At 38.3% G+C, this 27,681-nt stretch overlaps 1 protein-coding gene across 1 annotated transcript in view; it reads right to left on the minus strand.

The window, feature by feature from the left end:
- LOC125395530 (killer cell immunoglobulin-like receptor 3DL1) overlaps positions 1-24,051 on the minus strand; it is a 68,424-nt gene extending 44,373 nt beyond the window's left edge. The window contains exons 1-4 of the mRNA XM_087896288.1: positions 23,772-24,051; positions 22,314-22,607; positions 20,064-20,357; positions 18,853-18,903 (exon numbers count right to left, since the gene is read on the minus strand). Of these exons, the coding sequence (XP_087752414.1) occupies positions 18,853-18,903; positions 20,064-20,357; positions 22,314-22,607; positions 23,772-23,952 (820 nt within the window). The 5' untranslated portion in view covers positions 23,953-24,051. The remainder of the gene's footprint in view (positions 1-18,852; positions 18,904-20,063; positions 20,358-22,313; positions 22,608-23,771) is intronic.
- Positions 24,052-27,681: the final 3,630 nt, after the last annotated feature.

Consider the following 27,681-nt stretch of genomic DNA (forward strand, 5'->3'; position numbering starts at 1 on the left):
GGTTCAAAGTGGACAGATTGATGTTGATGTCTTTAATCCATTTGGACTTGAGTTTTGTGCATGGCAATAGATATGGATCTATTTTCATTCTTCTACAGGTTGACATCCAGTTATGCCAGCACCATTTGTTAAAGACGCTTTCCTTCTTCCATTGTATACCTTTAGCTCCCTTGTCAAAAATTAGGTGTTCATAGGTTTGAGGGTTAGTATCTGGGTCTTCTATTCGATTCCATAGGTCGACTTCTCTCTTCTTATGCCAATACCAAGCTGTTTTCAATACTGTAGCTCTCTAATAGAGTTTGAAGTCAGGGATAGTAATGCCTCCAGAAGTTCCTTTATTGTATAAGATTGTTTTGGCTATCCTGGGTTTTTTGTTTTTCCATATTAAATTGATTATTGTTCTCTCAAGGTCTGTGAAGAAGTTTGATGGGATTTTGATGGGGATTGCATTGAATCTATAGATTGCTTTTGGTAGAATTGCCATTTTTACTATGTTGATTCTCCCAATCCAAGTACAGGGGAGGTCTTTCCATTTTCTGGTATCCTCCTCAATTTCTCTTTTCAAAGGCTTAAAGTTCTTGTCAAATATGTCTTTCACTTCCTTGGTTAGAGTAACCCCAAGATATTTTATGCTATTTGTGGCTATCGTGAAAGGTGATGTTTCTCTGATTTCCCTCTCTGCTTCTTTATCCTTTGTGTATAGGAGTGCCACTGATTTTTTGGAGTTGACCTTGTATCCTGCCACGTTACTAAAGGTGTTTATCAGCTGTAGGAGTTCTTTGGTAGAGTTTTTGGGGTCGCTTATGTACACTATCATATCGTCAGCAAATAACGAAAGTTTAACTTCATCCTTTCCAATTCGAATCCCCTTGATCTCCTTATGTTGTCTTATTGCTATTGCTAGAACTTCAAGCACTATATTGAAGAGGTATGGAGAGAGTGGACAGCCTTGTCGTGTTCCTGATTTTAGTGGAAAGGCTTTGAGTTTCTCTCCATTAAATTTGATGTTAGCTGTCGGCTTGCTGTATATTGTTTTTATTATATTTAGGTATGATTCTTGTATCCCCAGTGTCTTCAACACCTTTATCATAAAGGGGTGTTGAATTTTGTCAAATGCTTTTTCAGCATCCAATCAAATTATCATTTGGTTTTTTTCTTTCAGCTTATTTATATGATGGATTACATTGATAGATTTGCGTATGTTGAACCATACCTGCATCCCTGGGATGAAGCCTACTTGATCATAATGGATAATTTTTCTAATTTTTTTTTGGGTTCGGTTTGCCAGTATTTTATTGAGAATTTTCGCATCGATGTTCATGAGTGAGATTGGCCTGTAATTCTCTTTCTTTGTTGTGTCTTTGTGTGGTTTTGTTATTAGGGTGACTGTAGCTTCATAAAAGGAGTTTGGCAGTGACTCTTCTTTTTCTATATTGTGGAATACATTAAGGAGTATAGGTATTAGCTCTTCTTGGAAGTTCTGGTAGAATTCTGCATTGAAACCATCTGGTCCTGGGCTTTTTTTTGGTAGGGAGATTTTTGATAACAGCTTCTAATTCTTCACGACTAACAGGTCTATTTAGATTGTTCACCTGGTCTTGGTTCAACTTTGGTATATGGTACTTATCTATAAAAATGTCCATTTCTTTTACATTTTCCAACTTTGTGGCATATAAACTTTCGTAGTAATATCTAATGATTCTCTGAATTTCCTCTGTGTCTGTGGTTATGTCCCCCTTTTCATTTCTGATCCTATTAATTTGCAAGTTCTCTCTCTGCCGTTTGATTAGTTTGCATAGGGGTTTGTCAATCTTGTTAATTTTCTCCAGGAACCAGCTTTTTGCTTCATTGATTCTTTGGATTGTTTTCTGTGTTTCTATTTTGTTGATTTCAGCCCTCAGTTTGATTATTTCCAGTCTTCTACTCCTCCTGGGTAAATCAGCTTCTTTTTTTTTCTGGAGCTTTCAAGTGTGTTGCTATGTCTCCAATGTGTGCTTTCTCCGTTTTCTTTAGGTAGGCACTTAGTGCTATGAACTTTCCTCTTAGCACTGCTTTCATTGTGTCCCATAGGTTTGAATACGTTGTGTCTTTGTTTTCATTGTATTCAAGGAAGACTTTAATTTCTTTCTTTATTTCTTCCTTGACCCAGGGGTGATTTAGTAGTTGACTGTTCAACTTCCATGAGTTTGTTGGCTTCCTGGGGGTACCATTGTTGTTGAATTCTAATTTTAATCCATGGTGATCTGACAAGACACAGGTGGTTACTAATATTTTTTTGTATCTGTGTAAGTTTGCTTTGTTACCAAGTATGTGGTCAATTTTCGAGAAGGTTCCATGAGCTGCAGAGAAAAAGGTATATTCTTTCCTATTTGGGTGAAGTGTTCTATAGATGTCTGTTAAGTCCATTTGATTCAGTACCTCCAATAAATCTCTTATTTCTCTGTTAGGTTTCTGTCTGATTGACCTGTCCATTGGTGAGAGAGGAGTGTTGAAGTCTCCTACTATTAGTGTGTGTGGTTTGATGACTTCCTTGAGTTCTAGAAGAGTTTCTTTTACATATGTGGGTGCCTTTTTATTAGGGGCATAGATATTCAAGATTGAGACTTCTTCCTGATGTATTGTTCCTGTTATGAGTATGAAATGACCATCTATATCTCTTCTGATTGATTTTAGTTTGAAGTCGATTTTGTTAGATATTAGAATGGCCACACCCACTTGTTTCTTAGGTCCATTTGCTTGGAAAACCTTTTCCCAACCCTTTACTCTGAGTAGGTGTCTGTCTTTGTGGTTGAGCTGTGTTTCTTGTAAACAGCAGAATGTTGGATCCTGTTTTCGTATCCAATCTCTAAGTCTGTGCGTCTTTATAGGTGAGTTGAGTCCATTGATATTAAGTGATATTAATGACCAGTGATTGATGACTCCGGTCATATTTTTGGGTAGTAGAGTGTATGTGTTTTCCTTCTTTGAGTTGTGCTTGTGAAGGGTCGCTAGATGTCTGAGTTAATGTAGGCCGTGTTGGGAATGTTGGATTCCTTGGGTTGTGATTTTCCTTCTAATATTCTCTGTAAGGCTGGATTAGTAGCTACGTATTGTTTAAATTTGTTTTTATCCTGGAATATTTTGTTTTCTCTGTTGATAGTGAACAATAGCTTGGCTGGGTAAAGTAGTCTGGGCTTGCATCCATGGTCTCTTAGTTTCTGCAGTACCTCTGTCCTGGACCTTCTGGCTTTCATGGTTTCCATAGAGAAATCTGGTGTAAGTCTGATAGGTTTACCTTTATAAGTTACTTGACCTTTTTCCTTTGCAGCTCTCAATATCCTTTCTTTAGTCTGAATGCTTTGTGTTTTGATTATTATATGACGAGGGGATGTTTTTTTCTGATCCAGTCTATTCGGCGTTTTGTATGCTTCTTGAACCTTCATAGGAATATCGTTCTTTAGGATGGGAAAGTTTTCTTCTATAATTTTGTTGAGTATATTTTCTGGACCTTTGAAATGCATTTCTTCTCCTTCTTCTACTCCTATTATTCTTAGATTTGGTTTTTTTTTATTGTGTTCCACAGTTCCTGAATGTTTTGTGATGAGAATTTGTTGGATTTGCTGTTTTCTTTGGTCAGAGTGTTTAATTTCTCTATGGTGTCCTCAGAGTCTGAGATTCTTTCTTCTATCTCTTGTATTCTATTGGTTATGCTTGTTTCTGAAGTCTCTGTTCGTTTACCCAGATTTTCCATAGCCAGCCGGCCCTCGGTTTGTGATTTCTTCATTGACTCCATTTCAGTTTTCAAATCTTGAACTGTTTCTATTACCTGTTTGATTGTTTTTTCTTGGTTTCCCAGAATTTCATTTACGGATTTACTCATTTCTTCAAACTTTTTGGTATATTTCTCTTCCATTTCTTTACTCATTTCCTCAATCTTTTTGTTATACTTATCTTCCATTTCTTTACGGCAGATTTTCACCCCCTGTTTAAGTTCCTCTATTATTTTCATAAAGATCCGCTTAGAGTCGATTTCTTCTATTTCTTCTGGAGTAGGGTGTTCAATTCTTCTAGTTTCGAGCTCCCTGGATTCTGGAGAAGTCATGTTGCCTTTCAGGTTGTTGCAGGAATTCTTGCATTGGCGCCTGCCCATCTCCTCCACTCTGGATGAACCTCCTTAGCACTTTCTGGATAGAACTCCTCAACACTCTCTGGGTAGGACTTCACAGCACTCTCTGGATAGAGCTCCTCAGCCCTCTCTGGGAAGAGCTCCTCAGCAGTGCAATAGGGCTAGCTGATCTTCCCAGGACCCGGGAGGCAAAGGGCCCGCAGCAGTGGGGGGAGGGGGGGTCCCTTGGAACACCTCAGACTCTGCTGCAGAAGCTGGGGGGTGCTGTGCTCTGTTCCCGGACAGGCAGGCTGCCCAGGCGAGCACCCACTCACCTCTCTGGGAAGAACTCCTCAGCAGTGCAACAGGGCTAGCTGGTCTTCCCAGGACCCGGGAGACAAAGGGCCCGCAGCAGTGGGGGTGGGTGGGGTCCCATGGAACACCGAAGACCCTGCCTCAGAAGCTCTCTGGGAAGAACTCCTCAGCAGTGCAACAGGGCTAGCTGGTCTTCCCTGGACCCGGGAGACAAAGGGCCCGCAGCAGTGGGGGGAGGGGAGGGGTCCCTTGGAACACCGAAGACCCTGCCGCAGAAGCTGAGTGGGGAAGGGCTGTGCTCTGTTCCCGGACAGGCAAGCTGCCCAGGCGAGCACCCACTCAGCTCTCTGGGAAGAGCTCCTCAGCAGTGCAACAGGGCTAGCTGGTCTTCCCAGGACCCGGTTGGCAAAGGGCCCACAGCAGTAGGGGGAGGGAGGGGTCCCTTGGAACACTGCAGACCCTGCTGCAGAAGCTGGGGGGGGGGCTGTGCTCTGTTCCCGGACAGGCAGACTGCCCAGGCGAGCACCCACTCACCTCTCTGGGAAGAACTCCTCAGCAGTGCAACAGGGTTAGATGGTCTTCCCAGGACCCGGGAGACAAAGCCCAAGCTGTTTTCAATACTGTTTCTCTGTAATAGAGTTTGAAGTCAGGGATGGTAATGCCTCCAGAAGTTTCTTTATTGTATAAGATAGTTTTTGCTATCCTGGGTTTTTTGTTTTTCTATATAAACTTGATTATTGTTCTCTCAAGGTCTGTGAAGAAGTTTGATGGAATTTTGATGGGAATTGCGTTGAATCTATAGATTGCTTTTGGTAGAATTGCCATTTTTACTATGTTGATTCTCCCAATCCAAGAACAGGGGAGATCTTTTCATTTTCTGGTATCCTCCTCAATTTCTTTCTTCAAGGACTTAAAGTTCTTGTCAAATAGGTTTTTCACTTCCTTGGTTAGAGTTACCCCAAGATATTTTATGCTATTTGTGGCTATCATGAAAGGTGATGTTTCTCTGATTTCCCTCTCTGATTCTTTATCCTTTGTGTATAGGAGGGCAACCGATTTTTTGGAGTTGATCTTGTATCCTGCCACATTACTAAAGGTGTTTATCAGCTGTAGGAATTCTTTGGTAGAGTTTTTGGGGTCGCTTATGTACACTATCATATCGTCAGCAAATAACGAAAGTTTAACTTCATCCTTTCCAATTCGAATCCCCTTGATCTCCTTATGCTGTCTTATTGCTATTGCTAGGACTTCAAGCACTATATTGAACAGGTATGGAGAGAGTGGACAGCCTTGTCGTGTTCCTGATTTTAGTGGAATGGCTTTGAGTTTCTCTCCATTCAATTTGATGTTAGCTGTCGGCTTACTATATATTGCTTTTATTATATTTAGGTATGATCCTCGTATACCCAATCTCTCCAACACCTTTATCATAAAGGGGTTTTGAATTTTGTCAAATGCTTTTTCAGCATCCAAAGAAATGATCATATGTTTTTTTTCTTTCAATTTATTTATATGATGGATTACATTGATAGATTTGCATATGTTGAACCAGCCCTGCATCTCTGAGATGAAGTCCACTTGATCATAATGGATAATTTTTCTAATGTATTCTTGGATTCGGTTTGCCAGTATTTTATTGAGTATTTTGGCGTCAATGTTCATGAGTGAGATTGGTCTGTAATTCTCTTTCTTGGTTGTGTCTTTGTGTGGTTTTGGTATCAAGGTAATTGTAGCTTCATAAAAAGAGTTTGGCAATGATTCTTCTGTTTCTATATTGTGAAATACATTAAGGAGTATAGGTATTAGCTCTTCCTGGAAGTTCTGGTAGAATTCTGCATTGAAACCATCTGGACCTGGGCTTTTTTTGGTGGCGAGGTTTTTGATAACAGCTTCTAATTCTTCACGACTAACAGGTCTATTTAGATTGTTCACTTGCTCTTGATTTAACTTTGGTAAATGATATTTATCTAAAAACCAATCCATTTCTTTTACATTGTCCAACTTTGTGGCATATAAACTCTCGTAGTAGGATCTAATGATTCTCTGAATTTCCACTGTGTCTGTTGTTATGTCCCCCTTTTCATTTCTGATCTTATTAATTTGAGTGTTCTCTCTCTGCCGTTTGATTAGTTTGGCTAGGGGTTTGTCAATCTTGTTGATTTTCTCCAAGAACCAACTTTTTGTTTCGTTGATTTTTTGGATTGTTTTCTGTGTTTCTATTTTGTTGATTTCAGCCCTCAGTTTGATTATTTCCAATCTTCTACTCCTCCTGGGAGAGTCTGCTTCTTTTTTGTCCAGAGCTTTTAGGTGTGCTGTTAAGTCTCCAATATATGCTTTCTCCGTTTTCTTTAATTGGGCACTTAGCGCTATGAACTTTCCTCTTAGAACTGCTTTCATTGTGTCCCATAGGTTTGAGTATGTTGTGTCTTTATTTTCATTAAATTCAAGGAAGACTTTAATTTCTTCCTTTATTTCTTCCTTGACCCAAGGATGATTCAGTAGTTGACTGTTCAACTTCCATACATTTGTAGGCTCTCTGGAATTCGAATTGTTATTGAGTTCTAACTTTATTCCGTGGTGATCTGACAAGACACAGGTGATTACTAATATTTTTTTGTATCTGTGTAAGTTTGCTTTGTTACCGAGTATGTGGTCAATTTTCGAGAAGGTTCCATGAGCTGCAGAGAAGAAGGTATATTCTTTCCTTTTTGGGTAGAATGTTCTATAGATATCTGTTAAGTCCATTTGATTCATTACCTCTAGCAATTCTCTTATTTCTCTGTTGAGTTTCTGTTTGATTGACCTGTCCATTGGTGAGAGAGATGTGTTGAAGTCTCCTACTATTAGTGTGTGTGGTTTGATGACTGCCTTGAGTTCTAAAAGTTTTTCTTTTACATAAGTGGGTGCTTTTATATTAGGGGCGTAGATATTCAGGATTGAGACTTTCTCCTGATTAATTGTTCCTGTTAAGAGTATGAAATGTCCATCTCCATCTCTTCTGATTGATTTTAGTTTGAAGTAAATTTTGTCAGATATTAGAATGGCCACACCAGCTTGTTTCTTAGGTCCGTTTGCTTGGAAAACCTTTTCCCAACCCTTTATTCTGATCAGATGTCTATCTCTGTGGTTGAGGTGTGTTTCTTGTAAACAGCAGAATGTTGGATCCTGTTTTCTTATCCAGTCTCTAAGTCTGTGCCTTTTTATAGGTGAGTTGAGTCCATTAATATTAAGTGATATTAATGACCAGTGGTTGTTGATTCCGTTTATTATTTGTGTGTGTGTGTGTGTGTATGTGTGTGTGTGTGTGTGTGTGTGTGTGTGTAGTAGAGTTTGTGTGTTTCTCTTCTTTGAGTTGTGGTTGTGAAGGGTCACTAGATGTCTGGGTTACTGTAGGCAGTGATGGTAATGTTGGATTCCTTGGGTTGCGATTTTCCTTCTATTACTTTCTGTAGGGATGGATTTGTGGCTACGAATTGTTCAAATTTATTTTTATCCTGGAATATTTTGTTTTCTCCATTGATAGTGAACAATAGCTTGGCTGGGTATAATAGTCTGGATTTGCATCCATGGTCTCTTAGTTTCTGCAGTACCTCTATCCAGGATCTTCTGGCTTTCATGGTTTCCATAGAGAAGTCTGGTGTAAGCCTGATAGGTTTACCTTTATAAGTCACTTGACCTTTTTCCTTTGCAGCTCTTAATATTCTTTCTTTAATCTGGATGTTTTGTGTTTTGATTATTATATGGCGAGGGGACTTTTTTTTTTTGATCCAGTCTATTCAGTTTTCTGTATGCTTCTTGAACCTTCATAGGAATATCGTTCTTTAGATTGGGAAATTTTTCTTCTATAATTTTGTTAAAAATATTTTCTGGGCCTTTGATCTGCAGTTCTTCTCCTTCTTCAATCCCTATTATTCTTAGATTTGGTTTTTTTATTGTGTCCCAGATTTCCTGAATGTTTTGTGAAGAGAATTTGTTGAATTTGCTTTTTCTTTGACCAGAGCATTTATTTTCTCTATGGTATCTTCAGAATCTGAGATTCGTTCTTCTATCTCTTGTATTCTATTGGTTATGCTTGATTCTGTAGTCTCTGCTCGTTTACCTAGGTTTTCCATATCCAGCTGGTTCTCGTTTTGTGTTTTCTTCATTGCCTCCATTTCAGTTTTCAATTCTTGGACTGTTTCCTTTACTTGTTTGATTGTTTTTTCTTGGTTTCTCAGGGTCTCATTCACAGAATTACTTATTTCTTCAAACTTTTTGTTATATTTCTCATCCATTTCTATACTCATTTCTTCAAACTTTTTGTTATACTTCTCGACTAGTTCCTTAAGGGAGTTATTCATATCCTCTTTAAGGGACTCTATTGCTTTCATAATGGCACTTTTTTCCACTTCATCTGGGTTAGAGTGTTCAAATCCTTCTGTTGTAGGGTCATTGGGATCTGGTGTTTTCATGTTGTTTTTCAGATTGTTGGAGGAGGTGTTGCCTTGGCGTCTCCCCATCTCTTCGTTCAAATGCTCTCTATTGGAACTTTTGGTAGCGGGTCAGGTTCACTTGTTGGGCAGGGAGTTCACTGATAGAATGCCTACCTTTCCTCAGGCAGGTTATTGAAGTACAGGCACTCCCTCTTTCCGGGATGCGCTTGCAGAGCAGGCCCAGTGTGCAAGGCAGCTGAGCTGGGGGAAATTTTACGGCCCCAGTGGTAGGGGAGAAATATAGGAATTTGTACTTGGATGGAAGCTGGGATGGCAGGTGGGAGAGCTTAGCAGGGTGGAACCAGCACTGCAGGCTGACCTGGGAGTCTATGTGGTCGGGGAAAGTCCAAGCTCCTCCTCGCCGGGCCCCTGCTGCGGGCCCGAATCACACTCACCCCTTCTATGGCCCTCTGGATGGAGGCTGGGATGGCTGGCGGAGGTGCTAGCAGGGTGGAGCCAGCAGAGCAGGCTGACCTGGGAGTCTATGGGGTCGGGGAAAGTCCTAGCTCCTCCTCACCGGGCCCCTGCCGCAGGCCCGAAGCACACTCACCACTCAGATGGCCCTCTGGATGGCAGCTGGGCTGGATCCTGTTTTCATATCCATTCCTTTAACCTCTTTCTTTTTATAGGTAAAATGAATCCATTGATATTAAGAAATATTAATGATCAGTGATTGTTAACTACAGTTATTTTTTTGGTGGTATAGTTTGTATGTTTACCTTCTTTGAGTTGTGTTGATGGAGGGTTGTCAGATGTCTTTGCTATTGCAGGTGTTGTTGGCTTCCTTGGGTTGAGGTTTTCCTTCTAATACTTTCTGTAAGTCTGGCTTTGTGGATGTATATTGTTTAAATCTATTTTTTTCAAGGAATATCTTGTTTTCTTCATCGATGGTGAAAGAAAGCTTTGCTGGGTGTAGTAGTCTGTGCTTGCATCCATGATCTCTTAGTGTCTGCAGCACATCTATCCAAGACCTTCTGGCTTTCATGGTTTCCATAGAGAAGTCAGGTGTTATTCTGATAGGTTTCCTTTTATATGTTACTTGGCATTTTTCCTTTGCAGCTCTTAATAGTCTTTCTTTATTCTGTATGTTTTGTCTTTTGATTATTATATGGCGAAGGAATTTTTTTTTTGATCTTGTCCATTTGGTGTTCCGTAAACTTCTTGTGCCTTCATAGGAATATCCTTTATGTTGGGAATGTTTCCTTCTACAATTTTATTGAATATATTTTCTGAGCCTTTGAGCTGTAATTCTTCTCCTTCTTCTACCCCTATTATTCTTAGGGTTGTTCTTTTCATGGTGTCCCAAATTTTCTGGATGTTTTGTGGTACCATTTTGTTGGATTTGATGTTTTCTTTGATCAATGAGTCTATTTATTGTTTAGTATCTTCGGTGTCTCAGATTCTTTCTTCTACCTCTTGTATTCTGTTGGTTATGCTTGTCTCTGTAGTTCTTGATCAATTACCCAGATTTTCCATGTCCAGCCTTCCCTCGGTTTATGTTTTCTTCATTACCTCCATTTCAATTTTCAAGTCTTGAACTGTTTCCTTTACCTGTTTCATTGCTTTATCTTTGTTTTCTTGGATATCTTTGAGAAATTTATTCATTTCTTCTACATTTTTGTTTGTCTTCTCTTCCATTTCTTTAAGGCAGTTTTTCACTTCCTGTTTATAGGTCTCCATTATTTTCATAATGTTATGTTTAAAATCAATTTCTTCTACTTCTTCTGGAAAAGGTTGTTCAAGTCTTTCTGTTGCATGTTCACTGGATTCTGATGTTATTATGTTGTTTTTCAGGATGTTGAAGAAAGTCTTGCATTGGCACCTGCCCATCTCTTCCTTCAAATGAGGCCAGCAGAGTCTCGGCGTCTTGGTCAATCTTTGTTGTGACTGACTATGTACTTGGGAGTTTTTCTTGGTCTGCACTCTCTTAGCTTCTGTCAGTACTGGAGCTGGCTCTCAGATCTCTTCTGCTCTGAAGCAGGCTGTGCTGTGGGATCCAAGGACCCACTCCATATCTGAGGTCTGATTTTCTGACCACAGGTTTTCTACATATTTTTTCTCTACAGGCAAAAGGAACAGTTCATTTTTGAAAAGTTCTCAGTTTCTCTTGAGTGGACTTTTAGAAAAGACCAAGAATATTTTGGTTTATATTTCAGACATGAAAGGAGGGTTTTCTTCAAAGCAATGTCTAGTGATCCTCAAACTCTTATTTCTTTTTTTCACCTGAAATTTCTTTTAATCTTTTCCTGGCAGCATCTATTATGTAGCCCAATATAACCAGAACTCATGAGCCTAAGATTGGATTCAAACTGAGTTCCTTCTTTTTCATCTTGAGAAATGTTAGGAATACAGATTGCACAACCACACTTGCTTTTAAATTTTTAATTTCTCTTTAAATAAAGAAAATGTTTATTTGACTAACAGTTCCATCATTTGGGGTAAGTTACAGAAACAGTCTCTTGAGTCAGATAATTGGTCACTTCAATCCATAGTTAGATAGGAGAGATCTAGAAATACATGCATATTTTCAGCTTACTTTATCCAGTTCAGGATATCCTGCTTAGGAAATGGTGTCATCTCTTAAGTAGTGGGTAATTAATTAATTATTAATTAATCTAAAGGGAAAATTTCCCCAAACATGTCCAAAGGCCAACTCTCTCTGATTTAAACAAACTCTCCCTCAGACTCTGTTTTGAAGTGATTCTAGATTCTGTCAGGATGACATTTAATACTAAAGTTTAAACTATCAGAAATATCAATCATATACCATTGCTTAAAATATTTAGAAACAAGTCTCACCATTTTATCTAGACACACAATTCCTGTAAATATACCTGAAGGACATTTAGTCATCAGCACACCATGGACACAGTTCATGATTATTGATTCACTAGACAATCACAGCTACTATGGGTTCATATTTGCAATGTTTATACCACATTCAGAGACCATCATTTTGTAGCACTTCTCCACCAACTGTGGCTTTTACATTTGTTGCCCTACCTCATTTAATGATGTTCCCTGAACCCTTGAATATGTTGATGTAGACTTTACAAGAAAGCCATTTGTGGGAGAGGAGTGAGCACTGAATATAATCTAAATACATTGCATTCTTGTATGAAATTTCCTCAAACTTAAAAATCTTATACTAAGAAGAAAGCTTCCTGTTTCTTATGGTGGTCTCTCTCTCTCTCTCTCTCTCTCTCTCTCTCTCTCTCTGTCTCTGTCTGTCTCTATCTCTGTCTCTGTCTCTCTCTCTCTATGTTTCTCTCACACACACATACCACCCATAAACATGCACACACACACTATGACAAATATATATGAAGATTCTTAAAGAAACCAAGCACTTTGTGTGGTAACATAAAAAGTTAATACAAAATTAAAAAATAAAAACACAATTTAAAATTTATTTTCCACATATATGCATATGCATGCATTTATAATCCTGAATCTGGTTTATTTTGTGCCATATAATGATTATTTCAAGTTGTATCTATTTTTCCTAAAATGTTCTACTTGATTTTTTTATTGCTAAAGATGCTTTTTCGTCACTTGGACCTAAGAGCATCTGTCTTGTGTGTTCTTGGAAGGGAACTTGTATTAAAGAGGCTTCAAATTAAATTCCATTTTCATGTTGCTCACAGTCCCTGTAATCTTAACCTTGGGGAGCAGAGATAGGAAGATCACAATTTGGAGCATAGCTATCAAGTCCTTATTCAAAACAGCAAAGAAACAGAAAGACAGACATAGAAACAAAGATGCATCTCATAGTAAATGCTGGAAAATGCAAAAGATAACATATGGGATAGTTTAAGAGTTGAGATTTTGATAAGCGTGACGTAAGCTATAATCACTTGACAAGTGGTGGTGCAGGAGAATTGTCTGTATTCTGTCAATCATGTTTTAAATAAATGGTGATTGGCCAGGCAGGAAGTATAGGCGGGAAAACCAGACAGGAAGTAGAGGTGATGCAATAAGAACAGGAGAATTCTGGGAAGCAGGAAGCTCCCTTGACAGTCCAACTCAGACCACTGAAGAAGCAACATGTAATCTGCCATGCTGAGAAAGGTACTGAGCCATGTGGCTAACATAGATAAGAACAATGGGTCAATATAAACTACAAGAGCTAATAAGTTGCCTGAGCTAATGGGCCAATCAGTTTTATAACATGAAGATCTCTATGTGATTTTCTTTGGAGGTTGCTGGCTGTGGGGTACTGGGCAGGACAGAAACCCCAAAAAGCAGACCCCTTCATGTTACAAAGTGGGAGTATCAGTTGAGAAAATGCATCAATATGATTATCCTATAGGCAAGTCTGTTGGGCATTTTCTTGATTCATGACTGATGTGGGAAGGCCTAGACCACTGTGAGTGGTACCTTTCCTCTTGTGGTCATCTTAAATTGTGTAAGAAAGCAGGCTGAGCAAGGCATGGGGAATAATTCAATGTGTGTTAAAACTTCATTGCATCTGCTTAAGTTTCTGCCTCCAGGATCCCGCCTTGGGCTGTCTTGATGGATTGTATAAAATATGTAATCCAGCTGGGAAGTGGTTGCACAGACCTTTAACCCCAGCACTTGGGAGGCAGAAGCAGGCAGATCTCTGAGTTGGAGGCTAGCCTGGTCTATAAGAGCTAGTTTCAGGACAGCTATTGCTGTTACACAGAGACCCCTGTCTCAAAAAAGCAAAAACATGGGAAAAAGATATATAATTCATATAGACTCTTTACCACATTTAGTTTTTGAATAAGGGATATTATCATAATAACAGAAAACTTGTCTGTGATCATTGATGTGAATGTGTACATTTTCTTTCTGGAAAGAGATGTGCAAACATCTATTCTTCTTAGATTGGTCACTAATGACAGATCAAATAAATAATCCACTCATGTCTATTTTACTGAACTGATGAGTTTAGTAGGATTAACTGCAGGACAAGGGTGATTGGAATATTATTAGAACATAGGTCTCAAAAAGTGATCACCAGCTTGGGGGATGACTTATTAAAGCTGCATCCCTGGAGCTATTACTGGAGGCTTGGTTCATTGGAGGGCCTCTTCTCAGATATTTCTATTGCTTATAGATCTTTGGGGGAGGGCTCTTGTCAATTACGTATGTCTCAGGGTCTTTCTGAGTCTTGTGCGATTTTGTTTACTTCCTGAGTCTTAATGAGTTCTCATCCAACATGCAATATTTCAACTCAGAGGAGCTAAAATTTCAACAGAATATTAATGGAAATGTGTCAGAAAGAGGAGATTCTATGCCTCATTTACCTCCAGAAAATGTTTCTTTATAGAGGAGAAGTCCACATTGAAATATTAAAGAGATATATAGAGGCTTCTGGTGAGAGAAGACTTTTAGAAACAACATTTGGGGTCCACAGAATAGTATATGATAAAGACCAAAGTTAAGAGTGGCCTTCTTAAATGAGAACAGCTGGAGTGGTAGAAAGTCAAAATAGGATAAGTGGTGTGAATACGATTTAAATACACACACACACACACACACAAAGTTTTCATGAGACATAGTATGTTGTATATCAGTATATCATACTTACTTCCTGGAAATATATACTGATAAAAATAGTGAGCTTCTTGTTAATATGGAATTGTGAAATACTCATTATGCTTACAGCTTCAATTAGGTCTAGAATTTACAGGTAGTCAGGTAATAAAGGAAGGCCAGAGTGAAATGAAATAGAGACCCCTGGACTAAGCAATAGATCTGATTTCTGTTGAGTGGGTAGTGAGGCTATAACATTTTTAACTAAAGGAAAGTCACTTTGAGAGTCATATTGGAATAGTGAAGGATGGTTCCAGAGTAGGAGACTTTTGTCCTCAGAATGCAGCTGTTATTTTACTTGTATTTATCAAACTATGCTGGAGAAATGGGTGTGGTCTCCACAGAAGACAACCTAGGATCTTTCTCTGAGAACTAATGGGCTGAAGAAGATCTTTCATCTCATCTTAACATTTTCTGACTTCCATGTACACATTGGGATCTGTGGAAAATTCCTTGGGAATCTGGGAAATGGGAGTGGTCAATTGTTGTTTGAAGACCATTTGTTCAAATTCTAAGTATTCCACCTCCTGCACTTCTTGTCTTTCAGACTCCTAGAAAGAGGTAAATGTTAAGTGATGCTGTATTCACACAGAGAAGGAAGGAGTGGTAGACTGCATTGAAGAGAAGACTCAGGAGGACCTACCTGTCTATTCAGTATTGTTCTCTCTTCAGACTCTTGATCCAAGTTTGCTGCATTTTTAGAGGACAGAAATAATCAAACACACATAATAAAATACTTCTGCACTATAATTTCAAGTTTATAGTTACTGCTGTCTGGGGGTTCAGCCTCCAGCAGCACAGGGCTTTGATGGGAATCCACAGATTTGATGAGGCTGGGACTTTTCATTCTGAGGTGGGTTAGGGATGAAGGCACTCACAAACTCTCTTGATGATTTCCCTCTTTATTCTTTCTCTCTTTATTCTCCCTCTTTTTATTCTCTCTCTCTCTGTCTCTGTCTCTCTCTGTCTCTCTCTCTCTCTCATCATTCTCTTTCTGTCTCCTCTCCTGCTATTTTACAGTTTTATATCCCAACAGACTCTTCCAGGCAGTACAAGAATTAAAACAGTTGCATTCCATTTCTCAAGCAAATTGTTATAGGTAAGAACATGTGCCTCATATGATTAAACATTTTATGTATTAAGGGTGAAAAAAATTATACCAAGAACCCACATACACTCATGCCCAAGCAACTTGTTATAGATCAATGATATTGGCAAGCAAGGTGTATTATACTGGCAGGCTGCATTTTTCAGTTACAAAGAAAGGAACAATTACACTACTACTTTTCTTAAAAAAGTCATATAAGGAATCTCAAAGAAATCACAAAACTAAAAGAATCAGTCATTTCTACTTTAAATCTTTAGGACACAAAACTATTTTATTAATAGTTTTTTATATCAGGAGACGGAGTACTGAAATGGATATATTCATAAGAAATGAATATATCCTTTGCTCAGCAGCCAAACCTAGCAAAGAGCACTTCAGCCAGTAATAATTGGGCTGCCTCTTTCTTGTTCTCTGAACTTAAAGAGTTCTTCATTCAACTATATGCCTTCCTAAAACTTTAGATGGTCATCTGGGGTTTTTCACCTCAACATTATTTAACAAACACTTCTGAGTCTAAGTAAGTTTTATTTCTACTGTGAAGCACTCTGAGATCTGTGAACACATCTCCCAACATTAAGATTAAAAGAATTTAAACTTGCTGGACTACTGGGACTCAATTGTTAGTCATTAACTTGAGCTACAATCCATGCAGCTTCTTAGGTGAGACTCACAGAATCTGACTATAAAACATGTCCTTGCATTTATTTCTCATCAAAACTCTGTATAAGTTATTATTATTATCAAATTAGACAGTACAGCCTAGGGAGGGGCAATATTGACAATTCACAGGTTAAAATGCGCAGTAGAATGGGATGTTTCCAAGAGATAAAGACACTATAATTCAGGCAGTGGAGATTTCCCCATGTCCACTCACTATGTGAGATACCAGAGAAAGAACAACAGCAAACATGTAAAAGCCAGCAAAAACAAAAGACATTCTGGGGTCCATATTCTGATGGCCTTGCCTAAATGAGATTGATTCATAAGAGGATTCCCTTCTGATGGGCTGGCACCTGGAATTTTAATTGTAACTTGCAGCTCTTCTAGCAAAGACAGTGGCACAAAGTACTAGTGAGAGATATGGTAAAATCAAAGGCTGCTCACCTATAGCAGTTTGGAATCACATGTTCTGATTTTTTATCTCCACAGTTCTGTCCTACTCATGCTACATCCTAGTATTCTTTTTTAGAATACTCTTTATCCCCCTTTCTCTCATAAAACCTTCTCCTAGATAGTAGTGTTTGGTTTGAATGTGAAGATGCAGAAGATGCTGTGAGGAATTAGTCGGTAGTCTGAGAACAGAGAGGAAGGTGAAGTTCCTCTCTTCAAAGTCCTTCCCACAAGGACCTGCACTCAACTATGTTCATAGCAGAATTGTTTTTCATAGGCAAAATCTGGAAACAACCTAAATGCTCCTAGACTGAAGAATGGATAAAAAAAATGAAGTACATTTACACAGTGGAGTATTACAGAGAGGAGAAAAATAGTGACATCTTGAAATTTGCAGGCAAATGGATGGATCTAGAAAACATCATACTGAGTAAGGTAATCCAGACCAGAAAGACAAATGTCATATGTACTCACTTATAAGTGGCTTATAGACATAAAGCAAAAACAAAACAAAAGAAAACAAAAAACCCACAAAAGAACAGCCTGCAATTCACAATCCCAGAGAACCAAGAACACTATGAGGACCCTAAAAGAGACATACATGGATCTAATCTACATTGGAAGTAGAAAAAGACAAAATGTCCTGAGTATTGTGTGAGTATGGGAACTATGAGAGAGGGATAAAGGGGAGGGGAGAGGCAGGGAGGGGATCAGAGAAAAATGTATAGCTCAATAAAATCAATAAAATGTGAAAAAAACCCAACGTCCTTCCTCAGTTTCCCTGTATTGTTCAAAGTATCCTTTTGTAAGTGTAGAACACACACCTGTATTTCTCTGGTCTTGTTTTCTCACACTACTCAGATGACCCTTGTTGGCTTGCTTCTGAGACTTACTCCTTTTTGCAGAACAACAAGAATAAGGGAGGATGACAGAGAAGACAAGGATCACGGTCACTAATATCCCAATCAACAAATGCATAATTCTGTGGTTATCTGGAGGGAGACATCAACACCATGAAAGGTAAATCTTAGGATTCCCATTTTTATAGATTGCATAATACTTATGGGTTGAAGATAATTATTATATTTCTTTGTGACAAGAGTCTTGATGGAGAACCTACTAGCAATATTCTGCTCATTGGAAATAGTATTAAACTGACTCCTAAAGACTTACTGTTATACATAATGCATTTTTCAACTCTCAACAGTGGAGTCTATATTTGTGATAGATGGTGATTAATTTAGACACCCACAACTGGGAAAATTGTGGAGAATAAGAGACTGTAGAATACTTGGCCCTAAATGAGATGTATACATCTCATATCCTTCTCCAAATGTTCAGCATCATTATGAAAGAGATAGAAGAAGAAAATGCAAAAATGAAGCTTTGGATAACTATAAGGAAACTGTATTCTGTACATTGAGGGCAGCTTAATATGGAACTTCACAAAAGGGCAAGATAACATGCCCAAGAGCAATGGAAGGTCAATCTAGACAAAATCCCAGCATGGAGAGGGGAGGTGGGAATGAAGTCCCAACCCTAGTCAAGAGGCTATCGGTAATTGATAACTGTTGGCAGAAGGAGTGTCCATTATAGCAGTGCTGTTGTTAGTAAGTTGTGAATGCACCAGCAGAAGTCCACACATCCCAGAATATTCTGTCATTCTGTCAGTGGAAGAAAACTGTAGGACACTGGGTAAAGGTCATGTGCTCACCATCTTAATCTGAGATTGATACCAGTGCTCTCTTAATCTGGTTACCAGTTTCTACATCTACAACACTCTTGAACCAAACAACAAATTCCCCCAAGGGCAAAAGTCAAGCCAAGTCTATTCCATCACTCTATTCCATCACAGGTAAAGATTTTATAAAATCATACTGTTCTTTAAAATTAGATAAATCTGCTTCCCTATTTCTTTTTTCAGACTCCATAGGCTTCTTTTCAGGCGGACCTGAACTAGAAGGAGCAGTTCATTGTCCATAGCAGGGACTAAAATGTGCTCTTCTTTTCACTTGTAGCAGATCTCAGCTACTTTTCTCATGCTGCTCCTAAAAATTTCTGATGTTGCAGAGTTTAAGAATTAGACAGAGGAGATGATGATGTTAAGACTACTAAGTCTTGAGGAAAGTGAGCAAAAACATGGACCCAAGAGTTTTTGGTCCTTAAGTTCCTACAATAGAGAAGCAGAATCATTTACTCACTAGTTTTAGAGTCTGCTTCTCTGGACAAAGTGCAATTTCTTGATGAGTTTCCTAGGGAAGGGGACAGGAGAATAAGAAAATAATCAAGAAGCTGTCTGTCTTTTCCTTATGGACAGTCATTTAAATTTGAACAGTAACCAGCACCCACTCCATCTTTTAGGGCTGAGCCATCAGAATTATAGGATGCCATTATGAATTTGGTTTGAGGTGTTGACTCTCTTGTTGGGTTTAAGTTGTGATGAATCAGTAGGAATACTGTGAAGAGACCTATGTGAAGAAGAGAACAGCAGAGCTGCTCTATCTCTGACCTACCCAAACTGATTTCAACCTTATCTCTGATGAGTCTGTCCTGATATTTTTTAAAATTCTTCCTGGGACAGACATATCCCAGCATGACTGCCCAGCAGGAAAAGATTGTTTGGGTGGTTTTGTCTATTAATTTGTAATCTGATATCCATTTTCAAAAGCTATGTCTTTTTAGAAAAATTATTAAATGAGATATGTTGTCTGAGTTTTCTGTCCTGCCTGGTTCCTGCAGTTGTTAAGTCCCAAAGAAATCACACAGAGGTCTACATTAATCATTAACTGATTGGCCCATTAACTCAGGTTTCTTATTAACTCTTATAAGTTACATTAGCTCATTATTCTTATCTGTGTTAGCCACATGACTCAGTACCTTTTTTGGTGGCCTAATCACATCTTGCTTCTTCTGTGTCTGCACAGGACTGCAGAGGGAGCTTCCCTCTTTACAGAATTCTCCTGTTCTCACCGACCTGCCTCTATTTCCTGTCTGGTTGTCCTGCCTATACTTCCTGCCTGGCTCCTTGACAATCAGTGTTTATTTAAAACATATTTGACAGAATATAGACAGTTGTCCTGCACCAGAGATATAATTATCTGTCTTTCCTTTTCTTTTCCCTCTCTCCAGCCCATTCCAGGTAACCTTACTACAACTTTTCCACACACTCCCTTAAATGACAGTCTCTTTTTCTTTGTATAACATACACCACATGTATTATACACATGTGTGTTATGTGTATGTGTGTGTGTGTTTATGTTACCGAGTCTATTGTTTCAAAATAAATACATTACAAAATGACTCTCAGCAACCATTTCTTTGAGCTGCCTAAGATACCTTTTATCGATTATTAGGATGGTTGTCATACATGGCTTTAGGATTTCATTAGTAACAAGACATGACTTTCTCTTACCTGTGACAGGAATGTACAAGGGGTCACTTGGGGATGACCACACATGGGAGGAATTCCTGAAAGAGCCATAGCATCTATAGGTTCCTTTCTTGATGACAGGATCAAGAAGGAAGTCTGCCTTGAATGACCCCTTCTGGCTCTGCACTGCAGGAAGCCCATGTCCCTGAGGTACTCCTTCCCTGAACAAATGGAACATTTCGAACTGCTGGTCAGAGTTGCAGGACAAGGTCGTGCTCTCTCCTGACATCACCACAGAACCCATCAAGGCTGACAGGGAAGGTTTCTTGTATAAACCTGGAAGAAAAGGGACAGTTAGGGGGCAATTTCTTAGCAGCATTTAGGGCTTATTCATTCTTCAGTGTTCCCTCTCCTTCCATGTCTGTGATCTCTCTCTCTCTCTCTCTCTCTCTCTCTCTCTCTCTCTCTTTCCCTCTATATCTCCATTTATGCCTGCCTCTCTTTTTTTCTTTTGCTCTCTATTTCTCTTTTCTTCTAAATTATCATAATGAGTCTCTGATCTCATCATAGTCCATAAATATTTAACACCAATTTTTGTTTTTTGACAGTTTATGTGTCTGACCACATTGGTTCATTCCTTTTGTTTTGTAAAGTATGTTTTAATTAACACATATTAATAATATCTGTCAATTGAATTAATTATTAAATATTTAATCATATATAATAATATGTTTAAAAATATATTTTGATTTCTGAAATTTTATATATAAATTATATATATATATATTATATATTTTAAAAACCTAGGATCTGACTTCATTATAAGTTATCCATTTTCTACATATTTTTGTTAATTAATTTCTTTACAACCCACAGGATATTGCCTGGATGCATTTGCTTCTTTTGAATAGGGGCCATGATGATCTTCTCTCCCTTGTGCCTGCAGTACGTGTACAGCTCACATGTGATCTTTCATCTGCCTTCTTATTTCTGTTTTGAAATATCTAATATCTGTTTTTATTTCTCCATCTCTACTTTCAAATGTCTATGCAGGCTTAAGTTTTTTGCAGGTTTGCACCTCCTACACATGTTATATTTACTATTTCCTCAGCACTATTTGTATCTCCAAATCTTTCTCTCACTTCCCCTTTTCTGACTCAATCTGTGAAAATATAAATATATATTTTCTGCTTTGTGTGAATCTGATTATCACTGTGGGTACCCTGTAGTATTTTTTGGACATCCTAGAATGTTTGAATAACTTTAGAACATGAACTAAAAATGCTCATGTTTAGAAATGAACATTTAGAGGTACTACAAACAGACAGAGATTGGTGGTTTACTCAATTACTCAGACTTAATCTTGTAGCACGGTTAATAAAAACCCAGAGACAGATATTGGGGTTTAACCTGAATGAATACCAGAAAAGAAGAACAGCCAGTCACTGGCTGTTACCTCTACCTCCGTACAAAAATGATGATTCTGCCTCCAAGAATCCTCAGAATGAGACTGTGAGTGAGAGAGCTATCTCCTCTCGTCTTATTTTCCTCTCTAGTTCTGAGATTAAAGGCATGCACCATTACTGCCCTGTTTCTATGGCAAAGTCATGTAGCTACTGGGATTAAAGATGTGTGTCACCACTGCCTTGTCTGTAAAGCTGAGTAATGCCACTCTATTACTCTCTGATCTTCAGGCAAGATTTATTTATTGAAATACAAATGAAATGTCACTACAAAGCTATTCTGGGTTGTATAATGGGTCAAATACAAAAAGTGTAATCTGGGATGTATACTGGGTCAAAAACAAAAACGTGTAAAAGTATAAACTGAAAAGAAAAATCTATGGGTGCCATCTGTTCTTAGGCCTCATGACTCACAAACCCTTAGACCCATTAAGTATTTAAAGTTAGGTCAGGCACATGATTCATCTGTCTCTTCTGGAAGATTTCTTGTATTTATAAGGTAGAGGACAGACAAAATACTGAACTTTATAGGACTTTGAACATAAGTAGAAGTACGTCATTGAATCTAATTCATATCAAGCTTGCTTACTTCCTACTTTCTCTTTATCTCTATTTATGATTTCCTTGACTTCCCTTTATCTGTGCTTTATGTTATAACCAGTGGTTTGTTCTCATGTCTCTGTCTTCATTGTCTATGTCAGTAATATACTCACCAAGGCTTCTTTTCTCTAAGTTTCCCACACTCATCTTCCTCATGACATCTCAAGACTTCCATTCTAGACAATATATGTTCTGTCTCACAGATAATGAGCAGGTAACAATCTCTTACCTGTGATCTTTATGTCAACAGGGTCACTGGATTCAGACCACTCATATGGTGTGTGGTGGGAAGAACCATAACATGTGTAATTCCCAGCATGTTCAGGTGTCACAGGACCTATTGAGAAGTTGGCACGGGATCCCCCAAAATGAGATTCTGTAGACAGCTCGTAAGAGTCCATGCTATGTGACATCAAAGCGAAAGTGTCAAACATAATCTCTGAGTGGCACTGTAGTGTCATCTTCTCTCCTAATTTTACCCGAGGAGCTTGTAGGACCAAGAGGAAAGGCTTCCTGTAGATTCCTAAAAATAAAGAGATTGTGAGTCTGAACCTGACCCAGATCTATGCATCCAAGAAAATTTATGGTTATCCCCCTTAACCTATCCTTCCTGTCCGTGTCCCAGTGCCCTTGTCTGTGTTTATGTCACCTTTGTACACAGACTTCTCTGTCTTTCTGTGTCCATTTTCCACTTATTTGGTTCTGGAAACAACACAGTATTTTTCCACTGGCTTGTGGTGAGAATGTGTCTTTTGAACCCCTCTTCCATAGATCCTATTGTATTTTCCCATGATTGGGGAGTGCTGGAAATATGGCAAACTTCACACCAGGCTGCTTTATGTGTCCATTTGATGCTTGTGTGATAAAGCATAATCCTTGACAGGATAAAGGAATTAATATCCAGGATATTTAATCTGGAATGTATTCTGGGGCTCTCTATGGTTCATACATCTGTAATTCATTCCTGATCCAGAACACAAGCATTGCTTCCTCCCAACATATTATTATTTTAGCATATATTAGCATCCTGACTCTTCTCTCAATACATTTCCTCTTTGGTTCTTAATTCATCCTTACACAGGATCCTGTATTAGTTTCCAATTACTACCATAACAAATCACCACAAAAGTGAATCTTAAAAATATTACAAAAGTTCTGTAGATCAGAATTCTGAAAAGCCCAAATGACATAAACCAGGTATTTTCAGGGATATGTTAGTGGTCAAAGTAGCACAGAGTATCGATTTCTTTTTGCCTTCCAGCATCTAGAGACCTCATGCATCCCTTGGCACTTAGGCTCTTCCTCCATGTCAAAGTTAGTGATATTGTGTAGCCACAATAATTTTTGGTTTGTCCAGCAATGAATTTGTACTTACTTTTTTACTATCCACCCTTATAGTTCTATGAACCTAAAATAATTCAGGATAGTCTCCCAACCTGACTGTACTTGTTGAGGTCTGAGTTCCATCTTCAAACCCAATTTCTCCTCGAATCTTTTAGCACTCAGGAAGACTTGGGGCATAGAAAAGGCATTTTCCTATGTATCATATTATACCCAAAGCATTATCTGTTTCTCTGTGTTAAGTATTCCTTTATAAATACAAACTTATATATAACACTATTTCTGAAAATTCCAGGGTTGGAAGATTTGGGGATTATGAAAAGACACTCCAAACATCATCTCTGACCTGAAATTATGATCTTCAGAGGATTACTGTGTGCTGTAAGTTCATTTGGGTATTGACTTTTAAAACCGTAGCATCTGTAAGTTCCTCCATATGCTGTTGTCACAGGACCCAAGACAAGCCTTCTCTGGAACATTCTTTCATGGACCTGATGGTTAGGATCCCCATGTTCTTTGTGTAGCATGAATATGTAAGACTCACTATAAAAGTCACAGCGAAGTTCCACACTCTGTCCTTGAGGGACAACATGGCTTGGCCAGGCAGACAGTGAAGGCTTATTATGACTTCCTGTATAAAGATGCACAAAATAAATAATTTAATGATTCCCCCTTCATCTGCGAGAACTGAGCATCCAATTTTCACTTCATCGGAATCTTTTGTACAAAAATTTCTCTGAATTGAAACATCCTTGTTTAAATGTGTGAGGCTGAAAAGCTCAGGAAACTCAGGAATTAAACAAACACCCTATGTACTGGAAAGCTGAAAATTGCCAGATTCATCAGTGGCCCTTCCTTGCTCTAAAGAAACAGTAAGCTACCTGGGCCTGCTGAATTTTAGAGGAGATTACTAAGGACTATTTACTGCTTGCAAGTTGTGTAGAGAGCTCCAGGATTTTGGCTTTTATGATAGCCACGCATATTGAGGTGTGATTTCAGTAATACTTTTGAGTCATTCCTTGCTTCTCCATGTAACTCCTCATTCATGCTGCTTTTAGTAAACTCAGGAAACTGACAAATTCAACTCTTTGGACTTTGATGCAAGCATTGTGTGATCAGTCATAGGTTTCTTTCACGTGGTGAGGACATTTGCATATGTTGTATCTTCCCAAGAAAAATACCAAATACAATAGTGTCATTTTCATTAATGGATGTTCTGTAATGGAGAATTGTCTGTATTCTGTCAATCATATTTTAATAAAACGCTGATTGGCCAGACAGGCAGTATAGGCAGGAAAACCAGACAGGAAGTAGAGGTGATGCAATTAGAACAGGAGAATTCTGGAAAGCAGGGAGGTTCCTCTGCCATTCCTGCCCGGACCACCGGAGAGGAAACATGTAAGCTGACAGCTGAAAAAGGTACCAAGCCATATGGCTAACATAGATCAGAATAATGGGTTAAGATAAGTCATAAGAACTAATAAGTAGCCTGACCTAATGAGCCAATCAATTTATAATCTTATGGAGTCCCGTCTGTGATTTTTTTGGGGGTTTGCGGTTGTGGGGTACCGGGCGGCACAGAAACCCCAACAAGCCGGCCCTCATGTTACATAATATGATATATCTTTCTATGCTAAGATTTGTTAACTGAGAAATTTGTGTAAGTCTTAAATAACAAAATAGATTTGGTCGTGAAAATTGTAGTATAAAAGGAAATTTTATCAGATGACTAGAGGAAAAGGTTCATTTGTGAGATGAAAGATGGGAATTGTGGACACAAAGATAGCAGAAGAGAAATGCTCTTGACTCACCTTCACTGGCTCTAGAACTCTACACATACTCAGGTTATAATTACATTGTAAATATTCCAGACCTCAGGGGTAAAAGTGAGCCAGCACATAGGACCACAAAACTGAGAAAATAAACAACAATATAGAAGGAATGACTCTTGTACAGAACTTCTTCATTCACAGAGGTCATATAGGATCATGTTTTTACACTAAAACTGATAGGCAAATACAAACACACACGCACCCCCCATCCCCCCCCCCAAAGAGAGAGAGAGAGAGAGAGAGAGAGAGAGAGAGAGAGAGAGAGAAAGAATTTCCCCACCATTTAAAGGCTCTTTGCATATGAAATATTGAGATTAAAGCATTGCTCTACCACTAGGTTTGCTTGATTTTGACTCACAATTGTCAGTTCATGAATCTTATCATTGTTTTGTATTCACATGATGGATGTTTCTGAGGAAAGGGGCAATAGCAAAACATTGCAGTGAAGACCATATAGAATCTAGTCAGTGTGGGCATCTTACAGTACTTCTCATTCAGAAGCAATGATGGAACCCAGTGAAAAACTGTCCCTGATTGTGGAGTGCAGCTAATAAAATTACTGAAACAGAAAGCCCAGCTACCAACAGCATCTGATCTCAAAACAGAGGAGGTAGGCTAGTCAAACAAACGAAATTGACACCATGGTCATCTGGTCCAGGTTTGCAACTAATTTGTCCAACTCCATTCTCAGATTAGACGAAATAGTAAAAGTCTATTTACAACCAAAGAACTTCAACAAGTGACAGAGAACGTGGTTCTCTTTCATATGTAGGTGTCTTTGTGTAAGAATTTAAGTATGAAAATCATAGAAGTAAATCATGACAGAGAACAATAGTGGGGCTCTGGTAGCAAACATGGAGGAAAGGAAGACCTGTGAAATCCATGAAAATTCATGGTAATATTTTAATGAATTGACAGATTTATAAGAAACTGTGAATATTCTTTTGCAGCTCTTAATATTTTTTTTTTATTCTGTATGTTTAGTGTTTTGAATTTTATGTAGCAAGGGGACTTTTCTGTTCTAGTCTATTTGGTGTTTGTAAGTGTCTTGTATCCTGACATGCATATCTTTCTTTAGTTGGGAAAGATTTCTTCAATGATTTTGTCAAATATATTTTCTGTGCTTTGAGTTGGACTTCTCCTTCTATCCTTATTACTCCTAGATTTGGCCTTTCCATGGTGTCCCATATTTTCTGGATATTAAAACAACTCTGAGATTCTATCTTATACCTATAAGAATGGTCAAAATCAAAAAGACTGATGACAGCTTATGATGGAGACGATGTGGGGTAAAGGGAACGCTCCTCCATTGCTGGTGGGAGTGCAAACTGGTACAGTCCCTTTGGGTATGAGTGTGGTGATTTCTCAGAAAATAAGAAAACAGCTTACCTCAAGACCCAGCAATATCATTTTTGGGTAACTACCTAAAGGATACTCAATCATACTACAAGGTCAAGTGCTCAACTATGTTCATAGCAGCATTATTTGTCATAACCAGAACTTTTAAACAACCAAAATGCCCCTCGACTGAAGAATGGATAAAGATGTGGTATATTTACACAATGGAGTAATACACAGAGGAGAAAAATAATTACATCTTGAAATTTGCAGGCAAATAGATGGATCTAGAAAGCATCATGAGTGAGGTAACCCAGACCTAAAAAGATAAATAAAATATGTACTTACTCATAAGTGGCTTTTAGACATAAAGCAAAGAAAAACCAGTCTACAATTCACAATCCCAGAGAACCTAGACAATAATGAGATCTCTCAGAGAGACATAAATGGATCTAATCTACATTAGAAGTAGAAAAAGACAAGATCTTCTGAGTAAATGGGAGTGTGGAAAGGCAGACGGGAGGGGGAGGAAGGGAGGGAATAGAGAAAATATATAGGTCAATATAACAATTAAAAATAAAAAAGTAAATATGAATAAAGATTTGGAGCTAGGAACCACAAATTAGAGAGAAAATGTGACATTTTTTTTTTCTAGGCCTGGGTTACCTTACTGGGTTACCTTACTAGTTCCATGTATGTTTCTGAAAATTTTCTGATTTCATTGTTGCTCTCCACTGAATAGTATTACAGAGTGTACATATGACACATTTTTGTTATTTATTCATTAGAAGAAGAACTTTCAGTCTGTTTCCTTGTCCTCACCATTGAGACTAGAAAAGCAAAGACCATGACTGAGAAAACATCCATGACACAGTGTTTCAGGTCCTTTGGGTCAAAGGGCAGAAATAATGGAAATATAGTTTTCCAACATGAAATTATCAAAAATTAAATATAAAAATTAAATATAAAAAACACATGTCTTAACTAAAAAAGAACCTCTGTCTAAAATTTTTTATAAATTTTGAAAATAAAATAATTGAATAACATAAAAAAACTTTGTCAGCATTCATCTTGCGTAAAGAACAC

Source organism: Myodes glareolus, chromosome 1, assembly GCF_982192425.1.
Source record: "Myodes glareolus chromosome 1, mMyoGla1.1, whole genome shotgun sequence".
NCBI lineage: Eukaryota > Metazoa > Chordata > Mammalia > Rodentia > Cricetidae > Myodes > Myodes glareolus.